Below are 19,764 nucleotides of genomic sequence, written 5' to 3' on the forward strand. Positions count from 1 at the left end.
CAGTTCTGAAAGATTACTTTAGAATGTTTTCTTTCATCAGGAGCCCAGGCAATGCAGGATGTACCAGATTTTAAAATATTGCCATTGAGTCATTATGGTGTCAGTCAAAATTGCTTTGTAAACAACAAAGTAGAATTCAAAGAGGATGGAGGCTTGTATGGTGTGACACTCTAGCTATATGAGACTGGGGATGATATGTTTGTCTTTACATTTAACCTTGAAAGCGGCATTAATACAAAAATCAAAAGAATGTATAGGGTGCTGTGAATGGGTGCCAGTGTGGAGTTTGGAAGGCCATGAAGAACACAGTTACCACCATTCAGTTAAGAGAGTACAAGGGCGTAAACAGCAGTTATGAAGTTGCTTTCTGGAAGAAATTGTTTCACTTTATTTAGAAGAGAGGGCTTTTACCAGGTCATGTTACTGTGTTTTGAGGACGTGTTACTTGTGGATGAGGTTGGTGTCTAGGGTGAATTCAGGTGACTTGGTGTTAAGTGGAACTCTTGGTTCAAAGTCATCAATTTTCATGTGATTGATAGTTGTTCTTACATATAACAGGAATTCTGTCTTGGTTACAACGACCTTCCGTTAGGTGCAGGGCATCTAGTTTTAGATGATTCAGGCAGTGTTTGCAGCAGTGGACGTCTGAAGTAAAGGAGGCTTTCAAGTAGATTATTATCTGCATGTCATTACTGGTGCTTTATTGTTTTTTATCAGATACTTTAAGCGACTTCTAAGAGTTCAGGTGCTTGTTGCTGTCTCACATGTTAGATTCTGTTTAATATCTAACAACATAAGTAGATAGTGGCAAGATGGTATTGAATAAAGCATATAACTTAAGATGCAAGCACTTTGCCTGGATAAAAAAAGCCTCATTAAGGGCTGGGTGAACGTGAAGCAACACCATAAATCAGCATGTTTCATGCCTGCCAAACTCACGTTTCCTCCCTCTCTAGTTGCAATCAGATGTAGTGCCAGGTTTCTGAAGGTATAGTGTCAGCTGGTTCAACTGGTTGAAACCATTGACCTGTGGTTTGTCTGCACCAAAGGTCAATGTATGGAAGAACATCTACACTGCATAAAATGTTCCTTGTAACCATGGAAAGCATAGTTCTCCAGAGCAAGATAAATTACCCATATGCATGGGGAGAAAATTCCCAGTCTGTTGTTGCCATTAATGTTTTGTTTTTCAATAACAAAATGCTACATTACATAGTTTGCTAACTGAAAACAAAAAACGTTGCCAAGTTAAACAGCACCCACTTAGCACATTCTACCGCTTATAGCAGAGCTGCCACACTGTGGTTTGATTGAAGGAACAGGGATCCTGGCCCACTTGTGAAGAATCTCTAAATATGGCAAGCGTTCTTCCACCAGGAGAGTGGAGACAATACCCTGCATTAACCTTGATGGTTTATGGACAACTCACCAAACTCTGAATGAGGCCTTAAGTGTGTTTCTCACATATTCTTTGTTTGAATGAAATACACACATTGGCACACATGCATCAGTAGCTTTCCTATGCATGTATTAGGTTTAATTTTATTTGGCGTGGCCACAGTTAAGGTTTATCTTGTTGCATGTTTTAACAGTGTATGGCTCTCAATTCTGATGCGAAAGTGGTAATACAAGATTCCTATGTCCAATAGTATGGTGATATATTTGTAATTTCAGCTCCATGGATATATGGATAACAAACCTCTGGGTCTTCAGATCTTCATTGGCACAGCAGACGAGCGGATTCTAAAACCACATGCATTCTATCAGGTCCATCGCATTACAGGGAAAACCGTTACCACCACCAGCTATGAGAAAATCATCGGTAATACCAAAGTTTTGGAAATCCCATTGGAGCCCAAAAATAAAATGAAAGCAAAGTAAGTATTAATTGATTATATGAAGCTTGTACATTTAAGATGCAGAAACATTTGCTAATGGAGATGATCTCAGGAATGATTGACCGTGGTTCAGAGATACCTCAAGATATCTATCAGCCTGACCACCATTCAGTACCTAATTAGATTCATCAACCCATGATGGGACAATAGTATGATCATACACTGGATCTATTACCCAGCATCTGTAGCACACAAACCCTGTTATTACGAGTAATAATTTGATGTGAAATTCATGGAGATTTCTAGGGGTCACCTACTATACTCAGTGCCTTCATGACAACTGAGAACTAAGCCTATACCTACCTTGCCCACTACTATATTTACACCTACTCCCAAAGCACATGAACTCCACATACCAGCTTATACACAAGGCTGAATAGAACATTGTGGCCAACAACGGCGGAGTGAATGACAGAATGATCAAAGGTATAAATTAATGAACAAATTGATGAATGGAAGACCAAACAAATTAGCTTATAGGCAAATTATTGAACCAGTGAATTGATTCATATACGATATATAGTATGCTACATTTTCTAAACCATCTATAAAGATTGCCACCTCAACTTTTATGGCTGCTGAAGTGTAGAAATGAAGGTGCTTGACTTGTTTGCGGACAGCAGCATAGATTGAGATAAGATTGCCCTGTCTTGGGTGAAGACGATCTAAAGAGACCAGATAGGTTTTACAGATGTGGAGTAGAGCTTTTCAGACAAATCAAAGGCCTCTTCAAGAAGTGGCAAGCATGTTGCCATAAATGTAATAGATGTGTGCTGACATAGACAATATAGGGTGAAACATAACGGTCTGAAGACAATACTGGCTGGTACTAGAAGTTGATGAATTGATCAGTGAACCTCTGATTCATAGTATCACTTTGACTGCTGCCATCCTAGAAATTTAGCACCTTTTTTTGATCAGTTGATACTGGCCTGTGGGAAATGTTTAAATAGGAAGTCTTAGAACTCAGAACCCAAAATATTCAGAGAGCCTACAATAGTGGCACCCAGATCAATACAGCAAAGTAAGGAGTGGTTTAATGTCAAATGCAATTTGTTTTCATATGTAACAAAGGGGGTGCTAAGTCGGGATTAGGGAGGGACACGGGCGAACAGCCACATGAATAATCACATCTGAAATGTTAATGTTCTTCTGAATCCAGAAGGAGCACACTCAAACCTCTGATTTAGCCCTTCTAGGCAGACCTGTAGGCTGGTGAATCTAGGAGGTGCCGGGGAAGTCAGACCTGTGTATCATTAGCATAAGAATGGTTGGCATGGTCATATCTTGAATCAGCTCAAATAGTAGGGTAATATATGAGTAAAAAATATCTTGAGGGTTTAGGAATGCCTGAGGCATCCTAGAGTAACACTGAGTAATTTGGGGACAATTATCATATTTAATATGGTGCTCAAAGGGAACCAAATGCTTTTTTCCATCTTAGGCTTACTATTAATAACCTGAAACCGGATGCAAGTCATAACAGGAAGCAGAGACATTCAACCTTGCTGAAGTGGGCTGAGGTTTCCAGTAAGATAAGCATAGCCATGTCACCACAAACACTATTGACAGGCTTCCCATGCAACTGGGAAACCATTTTCAAATACTCCATGCCAGATTGAATCATGATCAGCCTGGAGATAATATAAATGTATTCACTTGAACTGCCTTTCCGCTGTTTGCTCATGAAATTCAGAGATGAGGTTCAGCTTCGGGATAGGTTCATGGTTCGATACTGTGAACTTATCAAAAGCCACCTTGTCTTATTGGCATTTTCAATATTTCGGAACTTCAAACAAAACTTTCCCTGCCCAACACCTGTTGCCAGCAACGTTGATCCAAATCTCTCTTTGGATCTCATCAGGAAACTCACTTTCCCAGTTTAAAGGGTAATTAACAGGTAGAGATTTCCAATGTCAGCCTGAGACTCTTACATACAACCAAGTCAGCCTAGTGACTGAGGTGCTCCAGTGGGAGATCATTAGTTGCCATTTTTGTAAAGCATAAATGAATAGGGCCTATTTAGCAGGCTTCAACCCAGAGACAATGCAAAGTAATGGCATGCTGTTATAAAAAAATACAATAAGAGATTGAAAGAGTGTCAAAAGAGGAGAAGGACTAGTTAACCTCTCACCAACAGGAAAAGGTGAAAAAGAAAGTGCATTGGCCTCAATATTAAATAAAAAGTGATGGATAATAAAGGAAGACTCAACCCACGTTTTTCCCACCAGATCATACAATAGGTTCACAAACAGCCAAAAGACCAGCCCAAACACTGAACTGTCAGATTACCCTTTCGGCTACTGCCTGGAGCCCTGTCTGACCCAGGCTGTATCTTCCATTCCTCTGCTAGATTTCTGGGCGTTCTCAAGCAGAAAGGCATCAATGGTATCTGCCACAGTTCTTATTGTCCCTTGCTAGCATAAATTATTTTTGTGTGCTGTGAATGGTCACATCAGAAAGTGCGGCACGACAGGGAAGCACTCAATGTCACTTTGTGGTGAGGTTGTCCTTCTGCAGCAACAGCTGCTGGTGATTTTTTGTTGTTAGAGCTTTTTGGGAGTTTCTGAAACATTAAGAAAACATTGTCTATATATTAGATACACTCTCACAAGTCATGTATTGTCAACAAGTGTAAAACTACCTTTTTTATAAATAAACATTATCAAACAAGCCGCTCATCCTATGGGATTTTTATAAATCAGTGAAAAATTTGCCTTGCTTACCCATTTTCATCCACCTCAGCTCGGCTCACTGAGCTATCTTAAATATTCAAAGTAATTTTAAAATTGCATATTAGAGGTTCTTGATGTTTTAGTAAGTTTATTGCAGTTGCCAATCGTTAGTGGAGACCTATACATAGGTTTTGTAAGTTCAGGTGTATATCTTAATTGTGTAAAAGAACTGAAATATGGATGAGACTGGTTACAGCTCATTGAATGTTAACCCATTCTTAGCCAACCTTTATGCCACTGAAAGTCTTAAAAATGTACTACTAAACTAAACCTGTTGTAGATGATAAACGTGCTAGTGCTGAAAAATATTTTCTAAAAACTAGGAGTTGTTAGTTTGAATTACTAGTTTGAGCTATGAATTAGAAAGATTATTTTGCAGAATTTGAGAAGTGGAATTCTAGTTAATATCCAGAAATGTCAACTAGATTTTATGGAAATTAATATAATTCATAAATCAACTAACTAAATAAAGATGAAATAGCTCTGTAGTTAATTATTGCAAAATTGTGCTTTCTTCTTTCTTCATGTCTCTTTTCACTGTCCAATTCCAGTTTTAATAATGAATACTCTGTATGCAAAAGGATGCTATCGCGTTAAGAGCCAGATTTATCAAGCGATTTTGCCTTCGCAAATGGTGTGAATCGCAATTCCTTAAAATTGTGACCTCATTTAGAGAATTGCAAATTGCGTTTCTCCAAATAGGAAATCGCAAATAGAGAATTCCTATTTGCGATTTCCAAAGCACATGTATCAAGCATTTCCTAAATGCGAATTGGGCATTTAGGAAATGCAATTACCACCAAATCCAAATTGGTGGTAAGCATGTGCAATTTTTAAAAATGCATTTTAAATGCATTTTTAAAAATGACATGACATGTAGCGCACGCATGCCCCTAAAATGTTCCATTTTGACGTTTATTTTCATGCTAAATACACTGAAAACAGATTGTTAATATTTTACATTTTTAATAAGCTAACAAACGTATTATTTTGTTTAGCATTGATTGTGCTGGAATTCTGAAACTGCGGAATGCAGACATTGAACTGAGAAAAGGAGAAACGGATATTGGTCGAAAGAATACAAGGGTACGACTTGTCTTTCGTGTCCACATTCCGGAACCCAGCGGTAGAATAGTGTCCCTACAGGTGGCATCTAGTGCAATAGAATGCTGTAAGTACCACTTTTGCCTGTTTTCCTTAGCATTTCAGTGTTCATGGTAAGGTTGTCCCATGAACTGACTTTCAATGTTTTATCATGAATACCCAAAATGTCTGCAAATCTTTTTTTTAATTGTTAAGTTAATTTTTTTGCTAAAATACTTCCACTCTGACCGAAGAAAACATGCTTTGTTGATTACAAATTAAACTCGTGCAGTTCCAGTGGAGAAGCTGTGTCGCAATTGTTGGAGCAGCTGTTCCACGATTGTTATTCTCAGGTAGACCTTCCAAATATACATGGTCTGTGCATAGGCATGTGTACTGTATACATAGACCATCCTGTTTTAGGTTTGAACCTAAACATACAAACACTGATAAAAACCTGCAAACCACAAACTGAAATGGTCTTCATAGACAGGAAAACGAAAGAGAATAGGTTATTTTACTTTCTTTTGGAATGAGTCAACACAAGGTAACTTTGTTCCACAAGGTAGCAGCAAGAAAGACTGATCTGAGAGTTTTCTCCTTGAGATTTGTTGTTTAGGGATGTCACTAAAATATTGCTTCTTGCCTTTTTGTTCCCTTCAGTTTTCTGTGCTTGGATTGAGGGTATAAGGTTTAGAAGCATGTTTTAGGTCTGATCCGATTATTTTATATGCTGTAGAGAATAATTGAATATTAAAATCATTTTTTATATTTTGGCAGTTTTATTATTCTTTCACTGATTGGTGAAATGGCCTGCTCAAAATAATGTTGGCCAATAAGTACTGTTACATTTACTCACAGAATGGGTAAACACTTTGATACATCAGCCGCCTTTTCTAACAAGTCAGTGGTGATAACAGGTCACCTACCGAACACCCCAGGTTTTAAACATCCAATGCAAGGTGCTGTGACAGGTACCTGTGAAAAAAGTGCTATCACCATGCACATGGGATAGTGTCAAAAAACATGAGAAGACTTTCCACATATCAACAAAAGTTGTAGCTGCAACTACCAAACTGTCCCCTTGTTATGTGTAATACCGCCAGCTACTCCTGGCTTTTCCACCGAACTGCACTATACATATGGTGATTTTAAATCCCATAGTGGCAATGTTAACAGCAAAATGTCAAGCCCCAGCATAAAATGTGATGACTCTTGTAAGGTCAGGACTGTTTAAAGTGAGACATTTGCCATTGGGACACTTGGCAACTATGAATGTCCACACATCAGCTGCACTACCTCAGTGTAGTCAAGATAAGAGTGCAGACAGGTAGTGCAAGCATGCTTAAGGCATCCTGTTTCAGGTGCCTTAGAATGCTGTAGGAAAGTACCATCTTGCCTGGCATGTTACCCCCATATTTCACTGTATATATGTTGTTTTAGTTGTATGTGTCATTGGGACCCTGCCAGCCAGGGCCCCAGTGCTCATAAGTGTGCCCTGTATGTGTTCCCTGTGTGATGACTAACTGTCTCACTGAGGCTCTGCTAACCAGAACCTCAGTGGTTATGCTCTCTCATTTCTTTCCAAATTGTCACTAACAGGCTAGTGACCAATTTCACCAATTTACATTGGCATACTGGAACACCCTTATAATTCCCTAGAATATGGTACTGAGGTACCCAGGGTATTGGGGTTCCAGGAGATCCCTATGGGCTGCAGCAATTCTTTTGCCACCCATAGGGAGCTCTGACAATTCTTACACAGGCCTGCCACTGCAGCCTGAGTGAAATAACGTCCACGTTATTTCACAGCCATTTACCACTGCACTTAAGTAACTTATAAGTCACCTATATGTCTAACCTTTACCTGGTAAAGGTTGGGTGCTACGTTACTTAGTGTGTGGGCACCCTGGCACTAGCCAAGGTGCCCCCACATTGTTCAGGGCAAATTCCCCGGACTTTGTGAGTGCGGGGACACCATTACACGCGCGCACTATACATATGTCACGACATATGTATAGCGTCACAATGGTAACTCCGAACATGGCCATGTAACATGTCTAAGATCATGGAATTGTCACCCCAATGCCATTCTGGCATTGGGGAGACAATTCCATGATCCCCCGAGTCTCTAGCACAGACCCGGGTACTGCCAAACTACCTTTCCCGGGGTTTCACTGCAGCTGCTGCTGCTGACAACCCCTCAGACAAGTTTCTGCCCTCCTGGGGTCCAGCCAGGCTTGGCCCAGGAAGGCAGAACAAAGGACTTCCTCAGAGAGAGGGTGTTACACCCTCTCCCTTTGGAAAAAGGTGTCAGGGCTGGGGAGGAGTAGCCTCCCCCAGCCTCTGGAAATGCTTTTATGGGCACAGATGGTTCCCATCTCTGCATAAGCCAGTCTACACCGGTTCAGGGATCCCCCAGCCCTGCTCTGGCGCGAAACTGGACAAAGGAAAGGGGAGTGACCACTCCCCTGACCTGCACCTCCCCTGGGAGGTGCCCAGAGCTCCTCCAGTGTGCTCCAGACCTCTGCCATCTTGGAAACAGAGGTGCTGCTGGCACACTGGACTACTCTGAGTGGCCAGGGCCAGCAGGTGACGTCAGAGACTCCTTCTGATAGGCTCTTACCTGTGTTGCTAGCCTATCCTCCTTCCTAAGTAGCCAAACCTCCTTTTCTGGCTATTTAGGGTCTCTGCTTTGGGGAATTGTTTAGATAACGAATGCAAGAGCTCATCAGAGTTCCTCTGCATCTCTCTCTTCACCTTCTGCCAAGGAATCGACCGCTGACTGCTCTGGACGCCTGCAAAACCGCAACAAAGTAGCAAAGACGCCTACTGCAACCTTGTATCGCTGATCCAGCCGCCTTCTCGACTGCTTTTCTGGTGGTGCATGCTGTGGGGGTAGTCTGCCTCCTCTATGCACTAAAAGCTCCGAAGAAATGTCCTGTGGGTCGACGGAATCTTCCCCCTGCAACCGCAGGCACCAAAAGACTGCATCACCGGTCCTCTGGGTCCCCTCTCAGCACAACGAGCGTGGTCCCTGGAACTCAGCAACTCTGTCCAAGTGACTCCCACAGTCCAGTGACTCTTCAGTCCAAGTTTGGTGGAGGTAAGTCCTTGCCTCCCCACACCAGACTGCATTGCTGGGTACCGCATGATTTGCAGCTGCTCCGGCTCCAGTGCACTCTTCCAGGATTTCCTTTGTGCACAGCCAAGCCTGTGTCCCCGACACTCTAACCTGCAGTGCACGACCTCCTGAGTTGTCCTCCGGCGTCGTGGGACCTTCTTTCGTGATTTCGGGTGAGCTCTGGTTCACTCTTCTTTATAGTGCCTCTTCTGGCACTTCTGTGGGTGCTGCTTGCTTTTGAGTGGGTTCCTTGTCTTGCTGGGCGCCCCCTCTGTCTCCTCACGCAATTGGCGACATCCTGGTCCCTCCTGGGCCACAGCAGCATCCAAAAACCCTAACTGCGACCCTTGCAGCTAGCAAGGCTTGTTTGCGGTCTTTCTGCACGGAAACACCTCTGCAAGCTTCTTCACGACGTGGGACATTCATCCTCCAAAGGGGAAGATCCTAGTCCTCTTCGTTCTTGCAGAATCCACAGCTTCTACCATCCGGTGGCAGCTTCTTTGCACCCTCAGCTGGCATTTCGTGGGCATATGCCCACTCACGACTTGAGTGTGACTCTTGCACTTGGTCCCCTTGTTCAGAAGGTTCTCTCGTCTGGAAATCCATCGTTGTTGCATTGCTGGTGTTGGTCTTCCTTGCAGTATTCCCCCATCACGACTTCTGTGCTCTCTGGGGAACTTAGGTGCACTTTGCACCGACTTTTCAGGGTCTTGGGGTGGGCTATTTTTCTAACCCTCGCTGTTTTCTTACAGTCCCAGCGACCCTCTACAAGGTCACATAGGTTTGGGGTCCATTCGTGATTCGCATTCCACTTTTGGAGTATATGGTTTGTGTTGCCCCTATACCTATGTGCTCTCATTGCAATCTATTGTGACTGTACATTGCTTGCATTGCTTTCTATTGCTATTACTGCATATTTTTGGTATTGTGTACATATATCTTGTGTATATTTGCTATCCTCATACTGAGGGTACTCACTGAGATACTTTTGGCATATTATCATAAAAATAAAGTACCTTTATTTTTAGTATATCTGTGTATTGTGTTTTCTTATGATATTGTGCATATGACACAAGTGGTATAGTAGGAGCTTCACACGTCTCCTAGTTCAGCCTAAGCTGGTCTGCTAAGCTACCCTTTTCTATCAGCCTAAGCTGCTAGACACCTCTTCTACACTAATAAGGGATAACTGGACCTGGTGCAGAGTGTAAGTACCCCTTGGTACCACTACAAACCAGGCCAGCCTCCTACAAATTATTCTGGCACAATTCAAAAGGTTAACAATGTCATATTCAGACATGAGTGGGTTAATGGCCCCAACTGTGCCCTGTAATTTGTTAACAATTTAGTATATAGCACACTTACCTTTTAAATTCATTAATAGTCCTGTTAACCAGGTAGAATTCTTACAGAATGTGAAAAGTAATGGGATGTGGGAGATGCTAATGAGATGTAAGTGTGAGTGCAAGTGCACTACACAGATGTTCTCAGCTTAGTCTGACATAAGTGGATTAGACACATTGCAAATGAGAAGACACTGCATGGATTACTACTCCTTTAAATTAAATATGTGCCTTATAATAACTACTCCAAAAATGTGTTGTAAACACAGGCAACATATTTTGTCAATTTTGGGCATTAGGCATCTGAATCAACACTTATAGGCACTGATTTTAAACGATTTGGAAACCACAGATGAAACAGTACAGAAATACACAAAAAATAAAGAATGAAAACAGAACAGGCTATGTATACATAATTATTTTCATTGGGTGTCTTGTTATTGAAGTAACCGGTATCCAGGCAATACAACACGCGAAGCACATGAAAAACCACTGTACCTTACCCCGTTCTATTGACCTCTTTACAGAGTTGCCCGTTATTTGCCCCATCCACCTATCTCCAATTAAAAGGCACAGTAGGTCTGTTGGAAAATGGACCTCTCTGAAGAGTCACTCCAAACATTTAGCTTTCCTCCTTTTCTTGTTCTAACCTCACTTTTGTAGGCTTTTGGTCTCTGGGCACTTTACTATTGCTAGCCAGGGCTAAAGCGCATGTGCTCTCTCCCTAAAACATGATAACATTGGCTCATACCCAACTGGCCTATTCAATTTACCTATAAGTCCCTAGTAAAGTGCAATATGTGTGCCCAGGTCCTGTACGTTAAGTGCTACAAGTGGGCCTGCAGCACTCATTGTGTCACCCACATAAGTAGCCCCTTAACCATGTTGCAGGCCTGTCATTGCAAGGGCTGTGTATACAGTTTCACTGCCACTTCGACTTGGCATTTAAAACTATGTGCCAACTATTTAACTCCCCTTTTATTACATATAAGTGACTCTTAGGTAGGCCCTAGGTAGCCCACAGGACAGAGTGCTATGTAAGTAAAAGGCAGGACATGTACCAGTCATTTTTACATTTCTTGTAGTGAAAAACAGGCAAAGTTGTTTTTCACTATTGTGAAGCCTGCTTCTCTCATAGGCCAGCATTGGAAAATCCCTTCTATACTTTAAATTGTAATTTCTGATTTGAAAGAAATTACATTGTCATGTTTGGTATGGTTGGGATGGTAATGAGAAATCCTGCATAATGGTAAAGTTGGATTTAATATTACTATTTTAGAAATGCCACTTTAAGAAATTAGGCATTTATCTGCACTTACTGCTCTTTGTGCCTTAGTGCCTGTCTCCAATACACGTTGGGTTTGTGTTGGTTAACATCACCCTTTGTGCTTTCCACCCAGACAGTCATAAACACAGGACAAGGAGCTGCATCTGCATTCATCTGCGTACTGATGGGTCTTTCTGGGGAGGAAGGGTGGAGGAGCCCTCACTTATACTTCAAAGGGTAGTGACTTGAACCCACGCAAAGGACCGATAATACCCCACAGATCTCCTGCCAGGCAGGACTGGGTTGAAAGAGGAACTGGTGCACTTCAAAACTACTCTTTGAAGTCTCCTCCACTTCAACGGCACATTAAGGTATATATGCTTGGTCTGTGACCCCCTACAAATCAGACACTTTTGAACCTATAACTGGACCCTGTCAGAATGACTGCAGTGCTGCCCAAAGGACTCACCTGGACTGCTTTTTCTGGAAGGACTTCTCTTCTGCTTGCTTCCCTGCTGCTTGCAGCTCCCTCAGTCTGCTGCAAGGACTTTGCCTTCCCACCACAAATGATCTCCAAGGGCTTGTCAGCTTGATTCCTGTTAAGAAACTACGGGCCATCAAAGACCGCACCTAAAAGAGGAAATCCACTCCTCAATGTGTCGCGGCAGAAAAATCGACACAACGCCTGTTTTGTGGCTGAAAAACTGATGTAACGCCTGCAGAATGGATGCAGCGCCGGTATCCTGCTTGCAAAATTCATGCAGCACCTGCGGAATCAAGACAGAGCCTGTTTCATCATGGTTCTATCATCACACAGCCCATCTGGATATTCCACACATCATCCTTGGGTGCTAATTCTTCACCAACTCCACACTGCAGTGAGGAACCGAGCCTCCGTGTCCAGAAATTGACGCATCAGCCGTTCCTGTGATTACCTCCCTGCCAATAAGGACCTGATGCATCGTCTCACCCGTGTGAGATGAATCGACAGAACACCTCTTCTGCGCAGTTAGAAATCGATGCATCGATTTGCTTTCCATTAGCCCACTTTCCCTGTGGCCCGCATTGTGTTTGTTTTTGACGCATCACAGGTACTTTGTGCTAAAGAGATACATCCATTAATTCCTATGGATTAAGACTTACTTAAACCTCTAAAAAGTGATATCTTGACCTGCGTATATTGGACTTTTGTCATTTTGGTCTTGTTTCATTCAGATAAATATGATCTATTTTTCAAAACTGGCGTGAAGTATGTTTTGTGTTTTTTTCACTGTGTTACTGTATGTTATTGCACAATTACTTTACATATCGCCTTCTAAGTTAAGCGTACCTGCTCTGTGCCACGCTACCGGAGGGTGAGCACAGGATAATTTAGGTTCTGTTGTGACTCACCCTGACCAGGATTGTGCTCCTTAGTTGGACAGGTTGCATACCTCTCCCAACTAGAGACCCAATTTCTAACAAGGTCATACTCCTCCAGCATTGCCCTATCTGTCTTACATTTGTAAAATGGAACATCAAGCGTAGGAATGTACTAGTATCAGAATATTGTGTTACAGAATATCAAGAGGAAAATATTGAAAGTTAAGTGCATATGGAGGAAGTATAGATTTATTATTCTCAACTCCACATCAATGAACCTTGAAGATATGTTGTCAATGTACATAAATATGGAGTAAGGTATAGAAAATCTGTGCTTACTTTTCAATATTTCAGTCTTGATATTCTGGTCACTATATTTTGTGCCATTAAAATGGTACCTTCTCGACATTCCATGGGCACATGGGTAAGTGTACACACTCTGCTGTACAATTAATAGCTGGTCAGTCTCACCACTGATTCTTGCAGAACGGCAGCTGGTGCAGGTTAGTGTCAGGCTGCTAGTCTGCTCGTAGCTCCTGCCTGGTGCCATCTGTGGTTTCTCAGAGTGTAGAGTCTATCCAAATAAAACTGGTTCTGTTGTTTTAAGAGCTGGAACTACCAGGTCCAGAATCAGTGGGCCACTTGAGGTTGTCTTTAGAGGTGTGTCACCAAGGATATTGCTCCAGACAACAGGCAATAAGGATCTAAAAGTTAAGAAGAAAACATACCACAAAGAGCTTATTCACATTGTAAGAATCATTGCAAGGATGAACCGCAGCAGTAAATAAATAAACTTGTGCTTAACGCTCAGGTAGTTTTGCACAAGAGTGGTCATGCTTACCTCAGAGGCAATATGTAAAGTGTTTATGTAGTAAAATGAAAACACAACACAAGGAAAGTCCCAAACCAATTTAGAAAAACAGAAAATAGTTCTAAAATGACATCACAATGACAAAAATCCAATCAGTAGAAATGGAGATATGATTTATTTTTATTTTAAATTAAAAAGTAGCAGAAACAAAGAAGAAACTGCCAATTGAAGTTATCTGGTCACGCTAGATTGGGTCAAAGTCAAAAGTTAATGCTGACCACAATGGAGTGAGGTCGATACAAGGACCAGGTTCACCCGGTCAAACTTTCACCATCTGATCTGGAAACATTTGTGGGGAAAAGTGGTTGTGGGCAAATCTTTGGTGTGTCAAGCTGCAAGCTTGATGCAGAGCTGGGCTTAGCAACAGCAAGTTGCTGAAGAGCAGGGTCCCATATGTTCTTTAAAGAAGGCAGGAAAGATCCAAGTGGTCGTAGTCTGAAGTCCATGCCTGGGGAGGCTTGAACATGGAATTGGTTTTAAATTATTATTAAAATGAGTCCTTGAATAATATTTCTAGCTACTCTCAAACTGTCCAAACTGAAATTAAGCATTATACATTACTATAATAATGTAACCCAGTGTTTCACCAGGGGAGAGCTAGCTTTGCTACATTGAAAAACAACGTTAGTTTTCAGTGCCAGGCCATATAACGTTAAATGTACATGTCATACAAATACTATGCACCCTGCCCTGTGGGCATTTAAGGCCTCCCTTAGGTGTGATTTCTAAGTATTAGAAAGGCAGATTTAGGTCTTGCAAACTGTCTATTTTACCTGGTTGAAGTCTTGGTTTGGATCTGCATACCCTAGTTAGTTTTATGGTGCTACTTTAGTGGGTGACACAATGAGTGCTACAGACTACTATTGACATTTAGTTTACAGACCCTGGGTACATGTAGTACCTTATACTACGGCTTTTAAATAAATTAAATGTGCCAATCAGGGGTATGCCAATTTTACCATGTTTAAAAGGAGAGCATCAGCAATTACCACTGGTTAACATGAATAAAGTGTGAAGAGTCCTAAGGTCAAAAGAAACAAGGTCAGTAACAAAAGACAAAAATCTGTTGCAGCACTACAGAAAGGGCATATTTCAAACACTCCAGCTATTAAAACATCAGTAAAGAATACATTATAATACATACTATTATTTTCTCAATGTAAAAAGGCAGCTTAAGTGACTATGCCACCTTGTTCTGTATGAACCACCATATTGATGTGCATGTGACTTGCATTGTTCTTCAACTGATAGAAGTAACTTTCTTAAAGCAGGCAGCACAAGGCGAAGTTCATTGAGAACAATTTGTGCCCCCCCCACCCCCAAACATCCATGCACCCCTGTGGATTTGCACAATTTGGACCACGCACCTTCAGCTGCTTTGGCCAAAACATATTAATGCAGCTCAAAGTAGAGGCAAATTTTTAGAAATGGGGGTTCTGGTTGGCTGGGGTATGCACCTAAGCCAGGCAGAATCAACCACTCTAGACAGGGCAAGTAAGTTACATACAAAAGACAACCTGAGCTCACCTCCTAGTAGCTTGGGACAGAGCAGTAAGGCTTGTCTCCAGAGGTCATGTGTAAAGCGTTTGCACAGCACCCTCACACCAGTGACACAATAAATATACCACAGTAAAGGCTCCACACCCAGAAGTATAAAAGTATAAAGTATATTATACATATATCACAGACCAACATGTTATGAATCATAAATCTTGTGCATAATATGCCATCACTGATATGATATTTTCTATCCTGAACAATGCAAGACACAACAACATATAAGACTTGCGCATAATCATACACATGGCACCTAACATGCAATGACTGACATAGTAATCACCCTTCTGGCAATGCAGGAACCAAGACATTGTATATTAAGCAGGAATTTGCAAGATTAGTAGCAAGGGCATATGACCAAAATAAAAATAGGAAGTAACTACAGTAATAGGACCCTGTTGAAGGGTTGTGATAAGGTAATAATCTATGAAAACTCCACCTCAAATCAGTAACTTAGGCCAGGTAATGCCTCCAGCTATTGAAGCAAAAGATATAAGTCACCACACTGTTTGTGGGGCATCTCAATTGCAATCACACATAGGTCAGCATTGGCACTTACTGGGTGCCATAACCCCTGTGTGTCTTCTAGACCAAATTCAGTAGATGTTGTCCCTTGCTACCACAAGAAGAGAAGCGTTGGTTTCTGAAGGCACAGATGGCTTGCGCACCCCTTAGGTTGATTATGGTGATTCAGCTATTAGGGAAAAGCAACATTCATTTGGAAATAAAGGACGGTTAAATACCATAGGTCGCTAGAATCCCCCTTCCCACCTACTACTTAAAATGTGATAATCCTGCAATGACCATCTGGGTGCCATCAAACCATGGCCACTCAGGACCGAGTAAGTAGTAGGACCACCAGGAGCACAAAGGTATGTCGGCCATGGCCTTGAGGGATACTAAAACACAGAGGTGGCCACCAGTGAGAGTGTGGGCCGCCAGACTCCTGCTGCTAGGGGCACCCAGACCCTCCCCTGTCTGGGGCAGAGAGCGGACAGCAATCTCTGGTTCCGGAGTCCTCCCTAAGTGCCTGGCTGGCTCCTGGGCTATTGCTCAGGCAAGAGAGCTGCTTCCAGTAGCCTCTCAGACGGCATACTTTCCTCAGCGTGTGGGTTGCAGGCCCTGCTCTCCATGTCGATGATGGCCTCAAGGGACCCTAGTAGGCTTAATTGGGCTGTAGCAGTGAGAGCTAATAGAGGAGTGGAGATCTGCCTCCTTCTGAACTCTGATAGCAGGAGTGGGTGCCTGCTTGTGCCCTGGGGGCACAAGGTTATGTGCGCTCCATCCACTCTCAGGGCAGTTTGTAAAGAGACAAAGAGTAAAGTGCTCTTCAGGCATTAGCAGTGCTCCCCCATGCACTGGCAGTAGATGATGCCAAGGAGCAGGAAACCAGTGCTCTCTCCCTGCTGGGCTCCTCGGGAAGCACTCAAGGAGGGGGCACAAGAGGGCCAGGCATGCCAGCATAACTAAGTAGATGGCAGTTCCTCCTGGCAACATATAGTGCCTGACTTGGGACAGAGTCACGGGGCATCGGTCAGCAGGGCAACAAGCAGAAAAGCACTCCAGATGAGTCCTTTGTGCCACCCAGCAAACACCAGGCAGTGAGGCAACAAAAGAACAGTCCCAATGAATCCTTTTGCAGCTCAGCAGTCCTTCTGACCGAGGTTCAGTCCCATTTCCCACAAGTGTTCTAAAAATCATGGGGTCAGAACCCCTCTACCTATACTCAAAAATGCCTTTGTTCAGGGGTAACTTCAAAAGAGCCCTTTTAAGTGAAGCACAGCACCCTTTCAATGCATCCCTGTCCCCAGACATCAGTAGGGGGTAATCTGTTCATTGTGAGAGGGCATGGCACAGCCTGTTCACATGTAAGGTGTGAACGACCCTCTCTCTCCCCAGCCCAAGATGACTTTCAGTATGTAGATACCTCTTCTGTCATTTCCAGCCCCTCCTGTGTGATGGTTGTCTGGAAAGTATGTACCAAATGGAGCAATCACTCTGCTCCTGATGTGGATTGGAGTTAGGCTGTTGAGTTATGAGCACAGAGAAATGCTCACTTTCTAAAAGTGGCCTTTCTGAAATAGTAATGAAAAATCCACCAACACCAGTAAGCATGATTTCTTACTATCATTCCAAACATACCAAACATGCCTACCCTACTCCTCACAGATCAGGAATTACCACTTAGACATATATAAGGGAATTCCCAATGCAAACCTATAATAGGAGCAGCACTCACAGCATTGAAAAATGAAATAGACTGTTTGTCACTACTAGGACACGTAACAAATACAAATATATGTCCTTCCTTGTACATGCACAGCACCCTGCCCCCAGGGCTATTCAGGGCCTACCTTTGGAGTGTCCTACATATGGTAAAAAGGGAGTTTGAGGATTGGCAAGTAGTTTGCCTTGCCATGTCAATATGGCAGTTAACTGCACACACAGGCCCTGTAGTGGCAGACATGAGCCAAGTTTGAAAGACTACTGCTGTGGGCGGCACAATCTGGTCTGCAGAGTCACTAGTAGCATTTCATTGACAGGCCCTGGGTATATGGTATATCGCTTTACAAGGGACTTAAAGGTAAATTCAATAAGCCAAACAGGTGTAAGCCAATTACACCAGGTTTTAGAGGACAGAGCACATGCACTTTAGCACGGTATAGCAGTGGTAAAGTACCCAGAGTAAAGCTGAAAAAGAGGGTGAGAAGGGCAAAATAAGCTGGGGATTACACTGCAGAAAGGGTCATTTCCCAAAAAAATATATCAATATGCATTTGCCCCTGGATACACAGAATGAAAGAGTGCAAAATTATATTGTTCTCTACTTCTTTCTTTACTATCAAGATTGAGTTTGCTCAGCAGGGATGGGAAGCTGTTTTCTCCTTTCCTCTTCTTTCCTTTTACTTGTGAGAGCTTTGTCTAGCTCCTCTGTCATTAGGAACTCAATACATGGTGTGGTTATAAAAAAAAAGTAATTTGCACAAGGGCTGCAAAGGCACATATGCACACAGATATTCCCATTCAGGGGACTTGCCAAGTTTGCTTGTGTGTCTAAGTCCACATAGTGCACATTTCTTTGGATATTTCACTTATTTTAAGGAAAGTGATAGTGCTTGGCCTTATTTAACATCTCTGGAACCAGACTTGCACTTTTCTCGCCCACTTTCAGGGCCATATTTTCTAACGTTTGGCACAACGCAGTGCATCAACCAAATGTGTTGTGTTACATCACAGGGAGACAGAACAGCAATATCTCTAATTCCATTAAACATGAACCACTAATGGGATGTCAACCTTCACACAACTTTGTGTTATTTATGCAACTTTTGTGCTGGAAAGTAAATCCCAATGCAACACTTTGCACCAGGTTTGCAACAATTTTGTGATGCAAATCCATTGCAAAGTGTTAGCAAAAGACCCCCCAAATATACCACTACAGGGAAAATTGAAACATTAATTCAGTATAATGAACTGTAACTTTTACCATGACGTGTATTTGTAAAGCACATTGTTCACCCTGAAGGTTTACTTGGCGCTGAGATAACAGATGTTTATTCATACCCAAAGTAACTTTTATTAACGTCAGAATGATGAAAGGCTTAGTGAGTCTAGCAGGATTTGACCCTGTGACCATTAAGCTGAACTCATATTTTTGTAGTGGATCCAGTAGTGCACTAAACCACAACATAACAGTTATTTAAAATCTAGCCTATTGAGGGCTAGTCATTTCAAAAAAGTTATTTTTCTTCTATTATTATTCGTTTTTATTTCTGGTGAGCAGCGACTAAGATTCCAAGCCCATCAACTTCATGTGTTGAGTCAAAATAGGGTAATGAGACCTTCTTACGCCCAGACACTTCCGTACCCGAATATCAGACCTATGACTGTCAATCTGAGAACTTGTATTAGAAGACCCTTACATGTACTCTTCTCAGTTTACTTGAAAAAATGTAGGCTGCAAAAGCAAAGACGAAAACATCAACCAGACACAAATAACCCCCTACATAACGTGCCTCTAAATTAACTTTCAGGCACATAAACATGCTTCGAGCTTATAGTCCCCCTCGTTCTTGAACCGGTAGGAAGTCATGCTTGTTTGATTTATGATGTTTAAATATCTCACTTGTTTATTGGGAGGTATTTTTTCATGGTCGACCTTTTTATTTTTGAGTCCTATGGAAAACTTTTTTCGAATCTTTGTTATTGCAGTCCCTCCCTTTTCAGTCTTTGTTTTCACACAGATCGTCTTGCCTTCTTGCCTAGTGCCAATAGCAGTGATTTAGGTTTTTTTCCCAAGGACGTTTTTCTAGTTATTACGGCGATGAGATTGTGTTGGAAAAATCATCGTCGTCATCATCAAGTTTCGTTTATTAAAAAAACAATCATAAAAGCATGTAATTCATAAATATTTGAAGACAACATAAAAATAGAGTACAAAAATACAATTAAAAGTAATAACAAGTTCAGATGTCCATCCGATTTCGTTTACCTAAAGCCGATTTCAAGAAGCATCCTACATAA

The 19,764-nt window shown here is 42.0% G+C and overlaps 1 protein-coding gene across 3 annotated transcripts in view; it reads left to right on the forward strand.

The window, feature by feature from the left end:
* Positions 1-19,764, forward strand: part of NFATC2 (nuclear factor of activated T cells 2) — a 393,751-nt gene that overhangs the window by 188,329 nt on the left and 185,658 nt on the right. For all 3 annotated transcript variants that reach the window (XM_069243636.1, XM_069243634.1, XM_069243633.1), the window contains exons 4-5: positions 1,675-1,877; positions 5,632-5,804. In XM_069243636.1, coding sequence (XP_069099737.1) covers positions 1,675-1,877; positions 5,632-5,804 — 376 coding nt within the window. The remainder of the gene's footprint in view (positions 1-1,674; positions 1,878-5,631; positions 5,805-19,764) is intronic.

Source organism: Pleurodeles waltl, chromosome 7 (assembly GCF_031143425.1).
Source record: "Pleurodeles waltl isolate 20211129_DDA chromosome 7, aPleWal1.hap1.20221129, whole genome shotgun sequence".
Taxonomy (NCBI): domain Eukaryota; kingdom Metazoa; phylum Chordata; class Amphibia; order Caudata; family Salamandridae; genus Pleurodeles; species Pleurodeles waltl.